This window comes from Micropterus salmoides, unplaced genomic scaffold (genome assembly GCF_014851395.1).
Source record: "Micropterus salmoides isolate LMB-PRFRI ecotype aquatic unplaced genomic scaffold, ASM1485139v1 Ms_hic_scaffold_12, whole genome shotgun sequence".
In the NCBI taxonomy this organism is placed as follows: Eukaryota; Metazoa; Chordata; class Actinopteri; order Centrarchiformes; family Centrarchidae; genus Micropterus; species Micropterus salmoides.
The window spans coordinates 1,666,406-1,684,661 of record NW_024040263.1 but is presented as its reverse complement, the minus strand read 5'-3'; the positions used below and the strand labels follow the sequence as shown (position 1 = coordinate 1,684,661).

Sequence of the window (18,256 nt, the reverse complement as noted above, 5' to 3'; positions counted from 1 at the left end):
ATAGGTTCCAAGATTGCCACTCGGACTGTAAACAATGACTTCCACTTGGAAGAGGAAGTCTTGGCCCAGATTTCCTTTATCTGGATTTCCGCAAGCTACACCGGAAGCCCCAAAACATTGGCTGTCACCCCCAGGGATTGCCAGAGGTTGTGACATTCCCACCAAAATGACCCGAAATGTTTCAGGCAATAGATGGTCTTAAGTGTTTCAAAGTGTTAATATGAAGAGAAGTCCAGAGAGCCTTTTGATTAATTTGGAGATATACTTTCATTACAAATAAAGCAGTAATTTCAAACGCATCTATTCATCCCAGTATTACATACATTACAGTATGTAATCATTCTCAACTCCGCAAACTTCATAGTTTCTGAGATTCCTGCTTGCAGATACATGTTTTTACATCTGACAACAATGGCTACAATCTAGATTACATATATTCACATTCACTCATGACCAGCATCTATTACAGAAGAGCAAACATCACTTTATGGTGTGTAGTGACACCATTTCCTCACTGTTTAAGGGTTATTCTTTGCCCACTGGCTTCACCCACCATTATATAGCAAGAACTTCAAAGCCCCAGTCCATCTTCCATAGGTCCCCATGCACCTTTAGGTGACTTAATAGTTATGATACTTTAAAAGCGTTTCATCTGTTATCTCAACCTCTTAAAATCTTTGTTCCTTCTCAATCCATGTGCCTTATCGCTGCCAGAAAAAGCAGTCCGTCCCTTTCTATCTGGCACCCAGCACCCTCCTTGTGCTCCTCACTGGGGTCCCAGTCCTCCCTGAGCGCTTTGGCCTTCGCTGTGGTCACTTCCCCACAGCCGGTAAAACTGGCTGAAGTCCACGTAAGGTGGGACCCTTCCCGTCTCGTCGGGCTGAGCCGCCTGGCTGCCTCTCTGGCGGAAGAGGCTTCCATCTCCCGAGCTGGAGCTGGAGCTCTGCGTCTGGGTGTTGGTAGACTGGAGGGTGGCTGTGGGGCTCTGACTGCTGGGAAAAGCGGAGGAATAGAAGAGGGAGGAGACAGGTGGTTGGTTGGGGAGGGTGGAAAAAGAGGAGAAGACAGGTATGAGGGTGGGAATAGAGGAGGAAGAAGTGGGGGCGTCAGAGGAGAGGAAGGGATCCATGAACGGGGTGGAGAGACAAAGGAGAGAGGTGGAGAGAGGGAGAGGACGGGGAGGAGGAGCAGTGGTGGAAAGAGAGAATAGGGAGGTGGAGAGAGAGAGAGAGGACGGGGAGGAGAAGGGGTGTTGGAGAGAGAGAAGAGGGAGGTGGAGGGGGGGAGAGGAGGAAGAGGGAAGAGGGGGCAAAGAGGGGAAAGTGGGAGTTCAATTATGGGCTGCAGGATGTCGACGGATGTTTGGCAGGTAGCAAGGTGAAAACTGCTAAAGGAGGGGGAAAGGCAGAGGCAAGGACAGACACAGGACGGATATTGGCAAGTCGGGGCCAATGAGGAAGAGAAATACAGATGCGAGTCAGACAGTGAGTGACAGGGAGATAGAGAAGCAAGCCCTGTGGACAAGTTAGCAAAGGCAAATATGCAGATATGAAGAAAGTGCGCAGCAAAAGAAAAGCAGCAGCCACGTGAGTGCAACTCATGCCCACTTATTTTACACTTGAGATAGTTTCAAGCAGGTAACCTCACTAACTAAAACTACATTCCCAATGATGCTGATGGAAGCTGTCAATGATTCCCACATTAATAATCCCATGTTAGTTATCAGCACTGGCCTAAAACTCCAGTGTTCCTCATTAAAAGATGTGTTTGCTCTTCCTGGTGTTTGTCCTGTTAAACTCGTCACTTTGCATCATTATGACATCATCAAAACAAAAGACTCAAAAAAAAAAATGCCGGGAAGTGTTGAGAAATTCAAAGTGCTCTTTTCTCACAATTACCACTTATAGCCACAGTGGCTCCTGTTCAGCAAATGTAACATACACTCTCCCACTAGAGGTTGGAAAAAGGAAAAGCATACTGTAGTGATACTATCCTCTAGGGTTTTTTAAGGCCTTGTTCAGACTGACTTGAGCCCTGCATACAAAACAAAGCCCTCTCATTCGGGGGGACTGGGACCAGTCTGGAGGCACAGCGGAGGTACCAACACTGGGGAAGGGCTCGATAATAACGATGGCCCCTTGCGCTGATAACATTGCTAAAGTGCAGTTGTTAAAGTTGTATGAAAGCCCATTCTACTCCACACCGCTGTGTGTATGTGTCTGTGTGCGCGTTGCTGCAGTATGTAAATTAACTTTATAGACCTGCCCTGAAGGTAACAAAATAGTTATGTGTGATGGTCAAACAGCAGGAATGAGTTAGCTTGGCAATATGCAACTTTGACTAGCACCAAGCAGCTACCTTGCTCAGACCATAAAGCTGCAGTTAGTGTCTTGTTTTGTTTACTATTACCTTTTTATTTTACTATAATTAAATTGTAATAACATTTTAGTTTTTTTTTAATATCCCGGATGCATTTAAAAATGAATAAACATGTCAATAGAATAACATAATTTTTTAGGTCTTTGGTTTTGTTATAACCATAGACTGTATATAAGTGGACGTAGTCATCGTGACGTCACCTGTTGGTTTGTGGACTGCCGTTTTGAATTCTCAAGTTTGACCGATTGATTTTTTTCAACCAGCGGCACTGGACGTGACCATATTTGGACGAGACTGTGGAGCTAGTGGCCGTGTGCGGAGCCAGCCAGCTTGCTTAGCTAGGTGCATCTACAATTCACGTTGACTGTCATTTTAACAGAGCTGACGGCTTCGTCTAGCGAACAACAGGCTTAAAACTAAATGTACTCACCAGAGAAAGTTAACAGCCAACTCCTAATAAGCTTTTTCAACGACGCTGGTTAAATTTACACAGGGCTGTGGGTACAAGTCACTCTTGCCTGATTGACAGGTCGCCATGGTAACAACTTGTCAATAGATAGATAGATACTCCCACCCTGAAGCATACTCTGCTTTATGGTCCATTTTCTTTTAAATGGGACCATAATTTACTACATGAACATGACATGAACTTTTTTGCAACTGGCCTTGTGAGGCCTGCAGGGTACCCACACAAAAAACAAGTTCTAAAATCCTGTATAAATATTACAAACACTGCAGTGTTTTCGTGTGTCATAAACTTTAAAACACATCTGATACGACAACTGGACTTCCTGGACATAATTTGTTTCTGTAAAAATGACCCCCAAGAGCAGTACTGATTGAATTACATTACATATTCTTTCTTCTTCTTCTCTTTTTTTTTTAAACACATCTTGTCAATTTCAGTTTCTTATATATAAATGTTTATTGTTATGCTTTGTCACCAATGCAAATTCCTTGTATGTTTAAACTTATGTTGCAATAACGCTCATTCTGATTTATATGCTTACATTACAGTATATGGTTTACACTGTATGGTTTATGGGTAGGTTCAGTATTAAAATACTTTTCCAGCTGTATTTGATCAGCTTTCCCTTTCTAGTCTGTTAAAGGAGCACTAGCATGATGCACAGAAAACACAGTGGTGGAACAATGGGGAAGTGAAATCCATGCTTACACACAAATAAGCATAGCAGTGGTGCGACACAGGGGAGTGAAAATCAAGCTTACCTAAAATAAATAAAGCAAGGGAGTGCAGAGTGGAGTCAGTGTAAAGAGTGAACTCAGAGTGAAAAAACAACAGTGGGACAAAAAGCAAAACTCAAGCTCATTCAGAGCATGCACGGCAGGAAAAATAATGTGAAAGAGTAAAAGTCAAGCTTACCCAGACCAAACGTAAGAGTAGCAGGGAACCAGGAAAATACAAGCTTACTCAGGGCAAACAGGGACAAGAAACAAACCAAACATACCCTGGTGTGGGGGTGCCTTCCTCCAGTGTGGAAGCAGTGTTGGTTCCATTGGTGAGGGTACTTTGAGAGGGCATGACCAGTGAGAGGGTGACACTGGTTTTACTAGTGCTCTGGCTGTTGGAGTAGGGCACTGATACAGGGTAGATACGTCCACCTGGTAGAAGGGCAGAGGACAAACATGTAAAAGGTTTATAAAAATCACATTACATGATTAAGTCCGGTTTATTTCAGAAGCATTTATAAAAATTCTTCAAGCTAAAAGTTAAAGGCCGCTGTTCAATTGTTTTGGCAAGAAAATGCCTGCCCGTTTTTTATACTTTTCACAAATACATTTATCAAGACAAACACATCTAGTGTGCAGCCTCAGCATAAAATGGGCACCCTGGGAACTGGGAATAAATCTCTGCCTGGACCTGGTTATTCTGTCTCTATGTAGTATTCTTGGCAGCACATTTCTTTTTGTAAAGGCTCAGATGTGGTTAGACCTAGTATTATTTCAAGATTTCTTTACAAGTGTAGCTCTCCACTGGTGTTAAATTTTCAGTGTAGGATTAGTTTAAATCCATGTCTGAGAAACCAACGCTGAAGTCCTAAAAGTTTAGATTAGGGATCTCCCAATCAAGTTGTTCTGACCTGATCAGAGTCTTTTAACACTGGTCCAATCAGATACTTATATTTACCTAAATGTTGATTAAAAAATGTGACTCACTTAAATAACTGCTGTAGACTACTAAATTTGGCACACCTTATTTTTCACAAGCTAGGTCCTGGTTCAGAAATATAAAGCTGACCAGCTTCATTTATTTATAAGATACTGATTCCTAGTTCTTGTTATAATGATTCTTAGTTCCTAGAGTCTAATATGGTACTATACCATAAATGTTCTAAAGAACATAAACTGCTTAAACTAATTATAAGTTTCTATATTGTAAATATTAATAGCAGCATCCATGAACAACAAGTTACAGATGAACTCCTTATCAAGAGCTGAATAGTTTTACCTCTCCAGGCCCCTAAAAATATTCAAATAAAAAAAAAAAATCATAATTCATAAAAAATATATAAGCTATTACGAGTTGAGTGGTTACAGGCCAAAATGTTTGGGAAGCACGCTTTTTCAACGTTCTCTATGAATTTGACTAAAATACTTCCACATACTTCTAAAACTTTATAAGTTTTAAATGAGTACAATTGGTGGTTGGGCTAGTGTGGAGGCCTGTTCCCTGAGCAGTGGTCGAACAGTAAACCAATCACAGAATGCCCTTTCCTACCCTGTGTGGGCGTGACCGCTCCGTCAGCTAGCGGATAGTTGAGCGTGCGGATGAGCAGGGTCATGTCCTCGTGCCGAGAACAGTAGGCCGCCCTCTGACGGCCGGATACGTAGACGTCGTGGTGCAGCCGTTTGACGCGGTCCACCACAGACTGAGCCACTGCCTCTAGACTGGTCTGTTGGGCCAGCTCTGCTGCTACCATGGCAACAATTTCCTACAATGGACAGCAAAGGAGACAGGGAGTCTGAAAAAGAAAGACTGATGCTAGAGTTGATGAACTACAGAAGATAATCAGGATGAAATAAAGAACTGAAAGTGAGCAGAGAAGACAAGCACAAGAAAATGCAATAAATGAGGATAAGAAAACAGCAATGGACACAAAGACAAAAGTAGTCGAGAAAACAGGACCTGAAGTACAAGAGAGGGAACCAACAACATATAACAAAAATAACAAAACAGTAACAAAAACATGACATCAATGAAAAGGAGAAAAGAGAAGGTTTTGGTAGAAGGAGACGATAGGAGGCACAGGAAGGAAGGAAGGAAGGAAGGAACATGACAGAAGGGTTAAGAAAGCAAATTTAGATTAACAAAAGAAAGATGAAATGTGTGGTTTAGGTAGGTGGTTTGCAAAAAAAAGAAAGCGAAACATGAAAAAAAAAGTGGAAGGAACTCTGTTGAGGTTATAAGAAATTGTGAATATGAATCTGCTAACCTGATTGGCCTGTTCTGGGCCGTGGGCAGACTCAAGGGCATTGATGAGACCTTCTGACATCAGCAACAAGAAGCCCGTCACGTTGTCCAAAGACTGGCTGCCATGAATCTCTGGCTCTGCGATGACTGGCCTCGTCTTGGCCGCACTGAGGGTGGAGGAGGACAGGATGAAATAGATGTGTTAGTAGATAAGTTAAAGAGAGAGAAAGAGTAAAACATGCATCATCGGGGACTGGAAAAGAGAGATGAAGTGGAAGGAGCGAGAAAGAGGCAGAAACTGTGACAAAAAGAGCACCTGACCTAAATACAATAAACCTAGCTTATCTTACAGATCCCAAAAAATTGCTTATACTTTGTCCACTTCAAATTTCCTGCACTCCCTTTGATGGCATTTAAGAGGAAATTCTATAAAGATTATATTGTGTGTTTAATTGGGGATCATAATTGAAATGACTCATAGATATCTGAGCCTGATTTGCCTGGTCTGGACTGCAGACAGAAACAGGAAATGAGAAGTGTGAAAGAGGGGCCCCTAGATCATGGAATTTCAAGAGGCTCAGCCGTGATAAAAGAGAGGCTGGGACAGAGTCTGACCGGATAATAAAGACCATAATATGGAGACAGCTCCACTCTCCAGAATATACACACAGCTACAAAATCTGAAAAGAAAAGATTATAATTTCATTTGTTTTGAATTAGGTTTTCACTTAAAATCACAGTTCTTTAAGTATAAGTTTGATATTCTGGGAAGTACATTCATTCGATTTCTTGCAGAGAAGTAAAGATCAACAACCCCTCTCTCCAGTCTTCTCAACGATGCCCCTCCATAATGCTAGATGAGAGGCTAGTACAGCACGGTCCCTCTTCAAAAGTTATCCCCCACTGTTTGTCATCATGCCTCTTTGCCACTTGTCGATATGAGCACCATGGCATCGAACATAACGAACCCAAAGCGCCGTGTGGAGCTTGGTGGTCGTGTGGTTATCTGTCTCGTGTACTTCAGGACAATGAAACTTAAGGAATTCACTGTGCCGGACCAAGAATTACTTCAAGCACATAAATCTGCATAAAACCACAACTTGTTTTCAGATTTCAGTTTGTGTACGGATTAAACAAATAAGATATGAACTATTTTGTTGCCTTTGGACAGAGACATGCTAGCCCCCCCAATCTTTTTATTAAACTTGGCGTCTACAGCGCTATACTTATCGCACAGACATGAGTTATATTGTTCTTCTCATCTAAAGTTCTTTTTTAACTTTATTGCCTATGTGTTACTGCTGAATTCAGTGTGTTTTGTCTCATCACCTTTGAATTATTGTTCTGAACTTTTCCTGTTACAAAGATAGAGGTTGAGGGAAAAACAGTGAGAGATGAACAAAGAGGTACAGTAGAGGTTTGTACTGATCTGTTAAAGAATTCTAGGCTGTAATTGTGCCCTTTAGGATTTTTTTTTTCATTTTTTTTTTTAACTTTTGAACTTATAAATAAAAAGTATGGATGCTCCAATCTATATTTTTTCTCTCCATATCAATTCCGATACCTCTAGCTGAGCCCAGTGCCAATCTGATACTAGTGCTCCTTTTTACCTTAATTAAAATCTTTAACTCACTGCATGGCACCCATTGGAATCATTTTTATGTAAGGTAACGTGAGACCAGGGATAGCTGTGGCACTAAAAACTGCCCACCTTGTCTGAATGAATAAAACTTATTGCGAAGACACTGACAGAGAAACTGTATTTGATGCTCAACTGTTGCAAATATTGATTTTGGATGTCGCATTGGTACGTTTCTAATTTAAAATAAAGAATAATTTGAAAAAAACAGGTATGTACAATTGACCCTTCACTAAGCCACTGCCCGAATACGCAGCTGGCCAAATCACAGCGCAGTTTAAGATTCTCTCTCTGAGGTCCAACACTTTCAAGGCTGCGCTCCTTTGACCGTAATGCAAAAGAGTCGTTTGAGCTTTTTTTTTGCTGTATTGGATTGTTGCTAATGTAATGTTAGTTAGCTAACTTACTACTGAATGCAACGTTATATAAACCTACTGCTTTTGCATTTTGATGATTGTAATAGTGAATCGAGACCTACCAAGCTGTACAGTTGATCCTTGATATGGTTGTCTTTTGTTTCAATCAAAAGTGGCAGCGCCGTGATAAAAGTCGACAAGTCCGACAGTTTGTTGGACTTAGCAACAGTTTCTGAGCGGGGCGTGGGTCAGCGAAGGGTCAATTTATAATGCAGTTTGAGTATTCTGACTTCACCTGATTAAGTCGATTTCATTGTAGTTGAACTTAACCCGGTAGTCTCCGAGCCTTCTGGTGCTGCTCTGACCAGCGATCTGCCCCGCCTGCCTTATACGGGCGGAATCCAAACCTGTATATAAGAGGGAGGAGAGGAAAAACATTAAAGACTGGGAGAGGTGGATAGTGAGGACAGATAGAGGAGATGAGTTTGAGGATTGCAGCATAATGTTAAGAAGAGGATGTGGGAGACAGAAGCAAGATTTTTTTTATGAGGAAGGAGAGGAGAACATAGAGCTAGACAATAAAATAATAACAATAATTATCGCGATATAATTTCTTTCAATAACAATATAACAAATGTTCAATAAATGTTTTGATTTTATGCACTTAAATCATTTTTTTTATTAAGATGTTGATTTTGGTGAAGAAAAAGGACTGAAAAAAGCTTTTACTTAATTTTATTCATGTATATTTGTTGACAAAGAATTTTATCATAATTGTTTTGAATGTTCTACGTCAGATTTGTGAAGTGATTCACTGTTTGTCATTAAGTGTTGACCATAAAGAAGACCTTCAACCACAATTAACCAGCAGGTTTCTTCAACTTTCACTCAGGAGCAAAAATAAGCCTTTAAATTCGAAAAGAAATAACGATTTGATTCTTATTGTCATAATTATCGATATCGAAAGTGAAATTGCCAAGGAGAACAGAACAGGACAAGAGCAGTATGTAGAAGCAAGAGATGGGGGTGGGAGGAGGAGAGGGGTATGTGTATGGGGGTGGATGAAGATACGAGGTCACCTTCATCACCTTGGTTAATGTAATGACTGCCATTTCATTGAAAGCATTCAGGGCGAGACAACAAAGAGAGAGCTCTGCCTCCTCTTCTAATGGCATGGTGTGAAACAATGCAGCTAATTCACCATTAAATTCATTACAGGTGCCAGGCTACACCTAATGGTTCTTTTGCAAAGCTAATCACAATGTATGTATTTCCTGTTATAAACCTGACACTCATTACTAGACCATTAGCTTGGCTGTCCACTGTGGAAAGATGGATCCCAGTGTGTCTCTATTCCAGCTAGTCTACACTGAAGGCTATTTCTCTGTCCGCCTCTATACCCTGGACACAATGCAAGGAATGTAAGTTATGTCTGAATGTATGTATGCTACTGTGCTAATATAATTTTTTAAATACCAATTTGACCAATATACAATATACAGTCTGTTCAACTCACAGAACTGGTTTAAAGGCCAATTTAAATAGCAAAAACCTATTTAATTAATTCCTGTCTTGTTAATTACCAGAAAAAGACAACAGCGAAGACAAAAATGAATATATTCAAAAGCCAGTATGGCTTATTCTTTTTTTTTTTTTTCCCCCTTTTTCCCCCAGACTGGGCTGTAATTCAAATCTAATTTAATTCCTAAAATATCATGGAAAACAAATCTCAACTGAAGAAATGCACCAAACCAACCCTCGTCAGATGGTTTATGTATCCGTTTTCCATCCTGTCATCTTTGAAGGGAACAGTCTATCGGTCTATCTTTCTGTGCATCTCACCCAGTGCAGCCAGTCTCTGCAGCTCGTCTTCATTGTCAGTGCTGTGTGGTCGGCCAATCTGGAGAACCTGGTTCTGGCCATCGCTGCTGGACTTGCACAGCAGTGCCCGGTTGGTACCTGGAATCCCAGACAAACATCCATGGATTCACAAAACCAAGAATGTGGACGGGCAAAATGAATTTATGGTGTAAACTAATAATTTTGTATTTTAGGCAAGCCAACATTTACACATGGTAAAACAGAGTCTGGACAAAAATAATCAAATTGAAGAGAAAATATGAAGTTGGAAATAAGTAATTTTTCATTTCATGCTAAAAACGTGAAGTGGCGTGATTACCAGTTTTTGCTGACACTACATCAGAGAGGATTTTATTCAACTATATTATCATTCTTTGAGGAGCAGACATTTTGCCATATATTTTTCCCACACATTAATAATGCAGAGAAAAAAAGTGTACTAACATTGCCATGAGGTGACTCACAGGCCCAAACCTACGCCAATGAATCAGTGAAGGTATTGTGGTACTTTTACAAAGCTAAATATGAATCATTGGATGATGCTGCCACAATTATTAATTCACTTCAAAGTTAAGTTTTTGGGCCACTGAGCAGGAGCTTGATATGGTGCAACACCACCTCCACCCAAATTTTAAGTTCTGTGAATGCCTGGAGTAGTGTGCTGCTCGTCTAATCTGCAGACAAAGCCATCCAATTAGCCACAGTATACTGAAATTGCAAACAGGGCCCCATGTGCTTCTCTCTGTGGGGCCCTAGGCTTCAGTTCCTGTAACCCTGTGTGTTAGTGCTGCGGTGCTGACAGGACACGTCATTTTTCAAGTGTTCCAAAATGATCTATTGGTTACAAAATACTCTACGTCTTGGTAAGCCTGGAGATAATCCTCATGGTCGTATGTGCAAAGTTGCTCTACACATCACTACATATCTAAAAAGAATAGCCAAACATGCCTATTGTATGTTCGTATGCCCTTGGCTGCCCCCCCCTCCCGCAACCCCCACTCCTAGCATATCAAATTATGGGTCAAACGACCTTAACTGTCAAATATATTTCACATCAACACACAGCTGGAAGTGCTTTTTAGAGCACACTAACTCTTGTTTAAACCTCCCTTGGATTCATGTTCTGTCAACTTTGAACTCTCAACCCTCACACCCCACAGCAGCCCAGTGCGGAGAGTGCTCCTTTCTACTCAGTACTAATTACTATCCCCCCTTGCTCTATGCCACGTCCTGGAGGACAAAAGAAAATGAAATCCCAGAGAGACGTTAAAGGGCTCTTTGCCATTGCCAAGAGACAGAAACATCTAAAAAAAAAAAACATTAAAAAATGGATTTAGACTCATACCCAGAGTTTCTTTAAATGAGTGCAACATTAAAATGAGATTTATACTCTCTCTCTAAATGATTAAATCAAGCAGGAGTTAGAGCGGCCACAGGGCCCAGTCACATGAAACAAATCCCATATACAGCAGCTGGGGTCTGGTACTTTGAGTAACTTTGATGATTCTTAAAGAGAAATTCTTCTAAGGAATCCCTGTGGCTCCTCAAGGTTGGTGTGTGTGTGAATGCCTCCCACAGTCTCCTTTGAATTTCCTCACATTTAAGAATCTAAAATGGACTGCTTGTTCATGTAGTAAAATATAAATTATAAATTATTCTTTTCTGTGGCTTAAGGAGTCAGGTGGGAATCTGAACACAAACACACAGAACAAGCTATCACGCTACTGCCCCTACAGCTGTTGTCTGCAGGAGCCTGATTTGGCACCGGGGATTCAAAAACAATGGCCGACATTGTACGTAAGCTTTGAATAAAGACAGCCAATGTGATTCCAACATCTTTCTGAAGTCCACAGAAAACAGAACCTGTGGGAACAATGAACTTTCTGCACAGCGTGTAAATCATGGGTTTGCTGGCAGGGTATTTCATAATGTAGATTTTTATATCAGACTATCTTGCAACGCTAAACCCCAATATTTTGTAACATACTACTCCACACGTTTTTGTAGCTGCTGTTGAACTTGTGTTAAAATGGTTCTGTACAATATCATTTCATATGACCAATAACTAGAAATGTACAGCATGTTAACTATAACTATTAAAAATAAACACAGAAAGTTGTGAAATAAAAATAACAAAGACGATAAAAAGCTTTAACTGGAAGACTGATACTTGATGCATCAGGATGTGTAATAAGCAAGAGGCAATGGAGAATTGAAACGAATACGATCTCTGTCCACACCAGCGTTTTAGCTGCGTTTAGGAGTTGATCTCAGTCTACATTAAAATGACTGAAAACCATGCTGAAAATGCACATCTATTGGATGGGGCATTAGTTCAACAATTCACCTCAGGATGAATAAAGTTCTTCTCTTACCAAACAAATCTCAACAGAAATCATGAATTTGTTGCCAAATGCAGTAGGATTCAACATACCATCCCACTGCAGAATTATAACAACAGAATTAAGTTGTTTGTATTTACTGTTGCTTGAGTCTGATTTTTGAGTTGCATATGAATGAATGAAAATGAGAAATAGAGGTACTCTGAGAGACTGAAAACACCTCTATCTGCTGAGTGTTTGATGGTTATGTAGTTCTGATTAGAGTCTAACTGCAATTAAACGTTCAGCAAAAAAAGTTTTATTTCTCTCCTTCGCTCACTTTGTCCTCCACACCCACACCCACACAGGAAATCAGCAACAACCACCAACCTAAAAACTTGCTGCCGAGGAAGCTTTAGCATTTGCGATTGCATACAAGCAAATAAAAGAAAAAGTGCGTTCATTGGCATTTATTTCTACTCAAATTGAATTGAAGTCAAGTGAGCAGACAAGCCGGCAGATAATTTGGGGGGTGACAATCATGGTGAAATGATAGCGATGATCCATCCTGTTACAATTTGCCGTGAAGAAGAAGAAGCAACGTTTATTTGTTGTGATCGTCATTTCCAGTAAGTGCACAAAGGCAGTGTCTGATTTAAGATAACACCACCATGTCAAAATTCACACACTATGCAAGTACATAGTGCACAAACTGTACTACATGTGACACAGCATGTGCTTGTCCAATAACTGATGGTCTGCCCTGCAAATGCCACGCCTAAATTTCCTAAAACCATTGGAAAGTACTACTCCTGCAGTAGGGAGGGTTTTTTTCCCACCTGAAACTACATGGGTTTTACTGGAGTAACAATCCCTAAACCAAAACCTGTTTAAGCCTGACATCTACTGGTGTAAAGCAGATTCTTAAGTGGCCATCTAAAATTTGGCTGGTTTTTGGTCTGAACAATATTTCCTGCACTACTACAAAGACGAAAAATAAGGTACAACTAAATTAAAATATTTCTGTCAAAAGGTTTTAACAATGACTCATTTGTAGTATTAAACAAACATAAGTAATGGTACTATCAAAGTCAGAATTTAGGTATCAAGACAACTCTAGCCTGTTTAAATGTGTGTGTCCATACCAACATTGGCAATATAAAGCTTGTTGTTGAGGATCAGTGCCACCACGGCCGTAGCTCCTCCAGACACCTCCTGCTCCAGCTCCTTCAGACGCTCCTGCACTTTTTGACTCTGAGAAGAATGCTGGTGGAATGACACATTCTGACCAAAAAATAAGTAAAGAAAATGTAGTGAGTGGAAGGAGGAGGGGCGGAAGGAAAAGAGGAAAGAATCAGCAGGAGTAGGCACATAGAAGGAAAAAAGAGCAATGAGCAAGAGACATGAGAGGAGAGGAAAGGCGAGTGGAAACGGAAGGAGAGGTGGAGAAGGAGAAAAAAATGACAGGAGGTGAGACAAAAAAAAAAGACAGAAGTTGAGTAAGAACACAGGAGATAGTGAGCATGAAAGAAGCAGATAAGCAAACAAGACAAAGCGTGACAACAGACAAAAGTAGATTATGACTAGATGTTCTTAATGAACCAACTCAAGCAACAAAAAGTGACTAACATCATTTTACAAAAAAAACAAACAACACCAGCAATATCAGAAGTGATATAACACTATGTGAAGCAGAGAAGAGTAGACACTGAAAAAAGGAGAAAAAGATGGAGTGGGGGGAGAAGCGGAGGCAGAAGAGCAGGGAGAGCAGGATCCAGAGACGAAAAACTGAGACCGGCTTATCCAATGAAACAGGTTGATGAGTCCAATTAGAACATTCTCCAATGGGTTGAGGACTAGCTCACACTAACGCCCAAATCTGTGGTTGCTGTGGAAACCGACAGAATACCCTGCTAAATCTATCAATATGCTTTGCCTAGTGTGTATGTGTTTACCTCATTGTGTGGTAGAAGGTAGTTGGACAGGTGAGCTTTCTCAGCCAGAGCGTCATCTATCGTCTCAAAGTAGCTCTTCTCCACCACATCAAAGGCCTGCGACAACAAGAACATATATCTGGATGACACAATGATGGCAATTATCCAGGGCAGTTTGCATTAGCCTCCCTGGGTACGTTGTGTTCAGGTGACATTGTCTTTATCAAGGCAGAAACATCCACATTGCAATAAACTACCATCTTTCTCTGATCAGATCAGCTCGTGAACCGAATGCTGTTTTACAGCCAACCACTGCAGATAAATTAAATCTGTGACAACCCCTGCACAGTTATTTTTCTTTACGCTACATTAGAAGCATTTATGTAAAACATAAAAAGTATATATTTTTTAACCAACTGATGTGGCGAAATTACTTTAAAAGTTCACACAACCACTGACATTTGTGACAGGAAATTTCTAGACACGGGGCAAAGTTTTGAAAGCTCCCTCTGGTTCAGAACATGCTTCTGTCTTTACAGCACTACAGTAACCATAGAACCAGCATAAGAAATCAACTCCCGCCACCTGCCAAATGCAGAAGACTTTGGGCAAAGGCTATTTTGGCATAAAGCGTAGTATATGCACATATGCATTGTGTGTAACGTATGATTAGTTTAGAATGACGATGAATCCTTCTTCTTTTTTTCATACGTTCATTAGGTCCCCTTCACACCGTGATTCTTATGCTCTCTGTCCTATGTTTAAATCCAAAATACTTTTACGCTTCCTTGGATAATTCAATTTACTTAGAGAAAATTAATGCTTGATGTGTTACCTTGCCATCATAAGAAAACAATAAACTAGATGACCTCACAAGGCAGTAGATCAGTTTAGCTTGTGCATGCCATGTGGCTTGACAGGACTGTTATATTGGAAGCACAATGTGGCTGCATATTGCTGGAGTTACAAGGCCCGTAGACACAGATCCTATCAGACATGCAGCAAACTGCAATGTAGTGTGAGATTACATCCTTTATGAGGAACTTGCAGCTCATAACCCTTTAATATTTACAGTAATCACCTTCTGCCTTCTGCGCTTTATTGAAATAGATGCAGATTATTGAAGTGAGGATATGTGTGTGAATGTGAACTTAAAAGCAGTGTGTGCAGTTATCACTTTGTCTACTGACATTTCAGATATGCTTCCATTTTATTAAGTTCATTTAGTGACTTTGCTGTTGTAAACTTTACTGTTGCTGCTCTAGAAACATACATAGTTATAGTTAAAATATTTCATTCTTATCCTGTTCCGAATGTAAAGACAACCAGGCAGCTAATATGTATTTTGAACAATGTTATCGCACATGGACGGTTTTCCTCATATAGTTTTGCAAAAGTGTCTCAATTTCCCATCCAGGAGAGCAAAAAGTTTCTCACTCTTCCTGGAATGTAAATGCATTATAATACTTGCTGTGCAATCGTCAACAAATGAAACGAGTAACATAAAGACTCACAGACCTGTGTGAGGATCCTGCGGACGTCGCTGTCTGTGTGACTGGAGTTTAGCTGTCCTAGCAGCAGTTCAGCTGTTAGACACTGGGAGGCAACACTGGCCACTCTGTTGCCATCAAAACCATTTAAAACCCCATAGAGGAAACAGCCATCCTCTCCTCTGATTGGTGGAGAAAAAACAACAAACATATCTTCTGTTTCACTCCAAAACAGACACTCTTGCTAATGCAGTGTTTTTTTGTCTAAAACTACTACTTGAATTGTGGAGACACATGCAATAAATGCAGCACATTTCTAAAGTCTGAGTGTTTCTTGATAACAACAGCAAAGTCATTTATGTAAATTACTTAAATAGAATTTTAATGACAGAGATGCATTTATACTATGAAGTAATGAGTGTGAATGTGTTTTTGAGTCAGCTAGTTTACAACTACAAGAGACTCAGATTTTAAAAGGACTGTGTTGACAAAGTGTCCATGATCAAGACACAGAATCCCTATCAGCTTCACAGACCTCTTTTAGAGATGGTCAATATCACAATGCTATCAGCAGTTTGATGGTGTACTTAATTACTGTATAGCATTTACACAGACAAACCGAAAATGGCAAACACTGAAAAAGAGAGTCAACTTGCCATTTGAGATGCAGGTGCTGACCATGAATCACAGTGCTGTTGCCGCCTCAGCAATTAGATTATTACATAATTCCTTTAGTTAGCTCCAACCCTACCCCTTTTTCTCTTTATTTTCTGCGCTTATTGTGTTTCCAGAGTGTCTCACCTGAACCCGAGGTGTCCATCCTCATTGGAGTGGCTCTGACTCCCTTTACCATCAGGGCCATACACACAGTTGGGTGCTGTGCCAACCCCACACATCTCACACAAAGGCAGGTCATCTGTCCAGCTCTGATGCTGTCGAGGTAAATAATAAAAAGTTCAAAAGGTAACTGTCCTTCCTCCATTTATCAAAGCATAAGGGGTAATTTGAATAGATTATCTTTTGCAGGTCAGACAGTATATGGCAACAGTATTTGTGCTTCTCTTCCTTGAAACCTCGAAAGTGTTAACAGAATACTATTCGACCAGTAGATAGATGATCTTTTATCTTCCCACCAGTTTTCACAGAACAAACAAATACTGCAATCTGTATTCATCTGCATGCAAATAATGCCAAAATGTCATTATTTTGTTTGCACAACAAGGAATTGTTGATGGTAATTTCCAGATAAAAAGATCTCTTGTGAAACAAACATTTTTTAGAGATTGCCTGCTGTCGTTGGTGTTTCCTTTTTTGGTTGTTTTTGCATTGTCCTTACTTTTTTTGGCACATTTCACTGTGTTCTGACAACTTTTTCCAGTTAAATGATAGTTGTATACATTTTATTGCAAAGCACAGTTAGTTTACTTGTTATGGAAAATAGATATGGCAGGGGGAATGACAAATGTTGAATTTGCGGTACATATTTTATTTAACTATTAACAAAATGAGCACTATGATTTTAATTTAGACTCACCACGCCTAATGTTACACTAGAGACCGACATCGTTTCCGCATAGTGCCAACGGAACATAGACCCAAGTCTATTATAAACGATATGCTGTTGTCAACAACACCGACGGGAGTGTCAACAAAGACTAAACAGGCCGCAAACAATAACTTAAACACAAAGAGCAAAGTTGAGTCTGAGGATTCATTAAGACAAACATACAAAGCGACCGTCGCTAACGTTACAAACTAACGTTAGTTGATGTGTGAAAGATTTGACGGTCAATGAAAAAGTTAGGACAGGGCTCATAACGTTAGTTAGCCACACCTAACGTTACTTCTAGTAATAGTAACTGTCTATGGTGATAAGACGCTGATAAATTATTATTTAGAGTAAGTTAGCTCGCTAATGAGCTCAACTGGTATGGCTAGCACTAGCAAAATTGAACGTCAGGAATTGAACACTGAAAGGAAGAAAACAAGCAAAGACGACCACCAGGGAAGATAAATGAGACCAAAGTACTCTTCAAGAGTACTGTAACAGTAAGATTACAGTTTAGAGAGAGTGATAAATAGCTGAGTTTTCACTCACGCTCTGCATCAGATTCCTACGCTGAGCCGCCATGTTGGACGGTGCCAGTTGCGTTCACGGACTCATCGCAAGGTTCAAAATTCAAGCGCCAAGGTGATTGCATTTATCGTTAACGTTACATAATAATAAAATTAAATGAATCCTAAAACGACATATTGTGGCTACTGTAATAATTCCTCGCTACTAATGTGAGTTACAGAAAACGTCTTCCCTCCTGGGTTGTTGCGTTTTATATATATCGATGTCTTGTCCCTAAATTTCCCACAGCACTTTAAGGCAGCATCCAGATAAATTTATGGAACTCATGAACTAGCAAATTATTGAACAACTACATCATGGGTCTATAGGTTCTCTGTACGACTGCTATTTAAAACGTTTAATGTAAGTCTTAATTGAGTTCATTTATAAAAGGAGGGAAAAAACACCACTTCCGTTTTGTTCCTCCAATGGATCTCTTTGACAATATCGCCATCGTATGGGTTTATTATGAACTACAATAGTAAACTGCAACATGTTGTTGATGGCTGTAGCCTAGGTCCATCATTTTTGTCTTTCATGACATTTCAGTTCTATTTAGGGCTACAAACAAGTACACTTGGGATTTCTACCTTTCCCCCACCATGTATAGTGATTTGTATTTCACCTTGCACTGTCTAAATTCTGGTCCAATAATAATACACAAATCCGATAATCTAATATTATTACATTTATTTCTGGGAGCAATATGTTGGGATGATGCACCTAAA

At 40.1% G+C, this 18,256-nt stretch overlaps 1 protein-coding gene across 2 annotated transcripts; it reads right to left on the bottom strand.

The window, feature by feature from the left end:
* Positions 1–242: 242 nt before the first annotated feature.
* On the bottom strand, positions 243–17,592 carry tab1 (TGF-beta activated kinase 1/MAP3K7 binding protein 1). Of its 2 annotated transcripts, none has more exons than XM_038712764.1 (11): positions 17,511–17,592; positions 16,214–16,344; positions 15,441–15,594; positions 13,944–14,039; positions 13,134–13,272; positions 9,650–9,766; positions 8,103–8,214; positions 5,835–5,979; positions 5,120–5,333; positions 3,849–4,002; positions 243–992 (listed from the first exon to the last, which is right to left on the bottom strand). In XM_038712764.1, exons 1-11 carry the CDS (start codon positions 17,541–17,543, stop codon positions 767–769), a joined length of 1,521 nt encoding a protein of 506 aa, XP_038568692.1. In that variant the 5' UTR covers positions 17,544–17,592; the 3' UTR covers positions 243–766. The 2 variants fall into 2 exon arrangements, with proteins under 2 accessions (XP_038568692.1, XP_038568693.1); XM_038712765.1 differs by having other exon boundaries at positions 243–989.
* Positions 17,593–18,256: the final 664 nt, after the last annotated feature.

Bases quoted from the DNA above. Each gene is read 5' to 3' on its own strand.
- tab1 (XM_038712764.1), bottom strand. From the start codon at position 17,543: ATGGCGGCTCAGCGTAGGAATCTGATGCAGAGC. The intron at 16,345-17,510 runs GTGAGTGAAAAC...TTACCTCGACAG, and splicing joins GTAGGAATCTGATGCAGAGC to CATCAGAGCTGGACAGATGA. The intron at 15,595-16,213 runs GTGAGACACTCT...TCCACCAATCAG, and splicing joins GATGGACACCTCGGGTTCAG to AGGAGAGGATGGCTGTTTCC.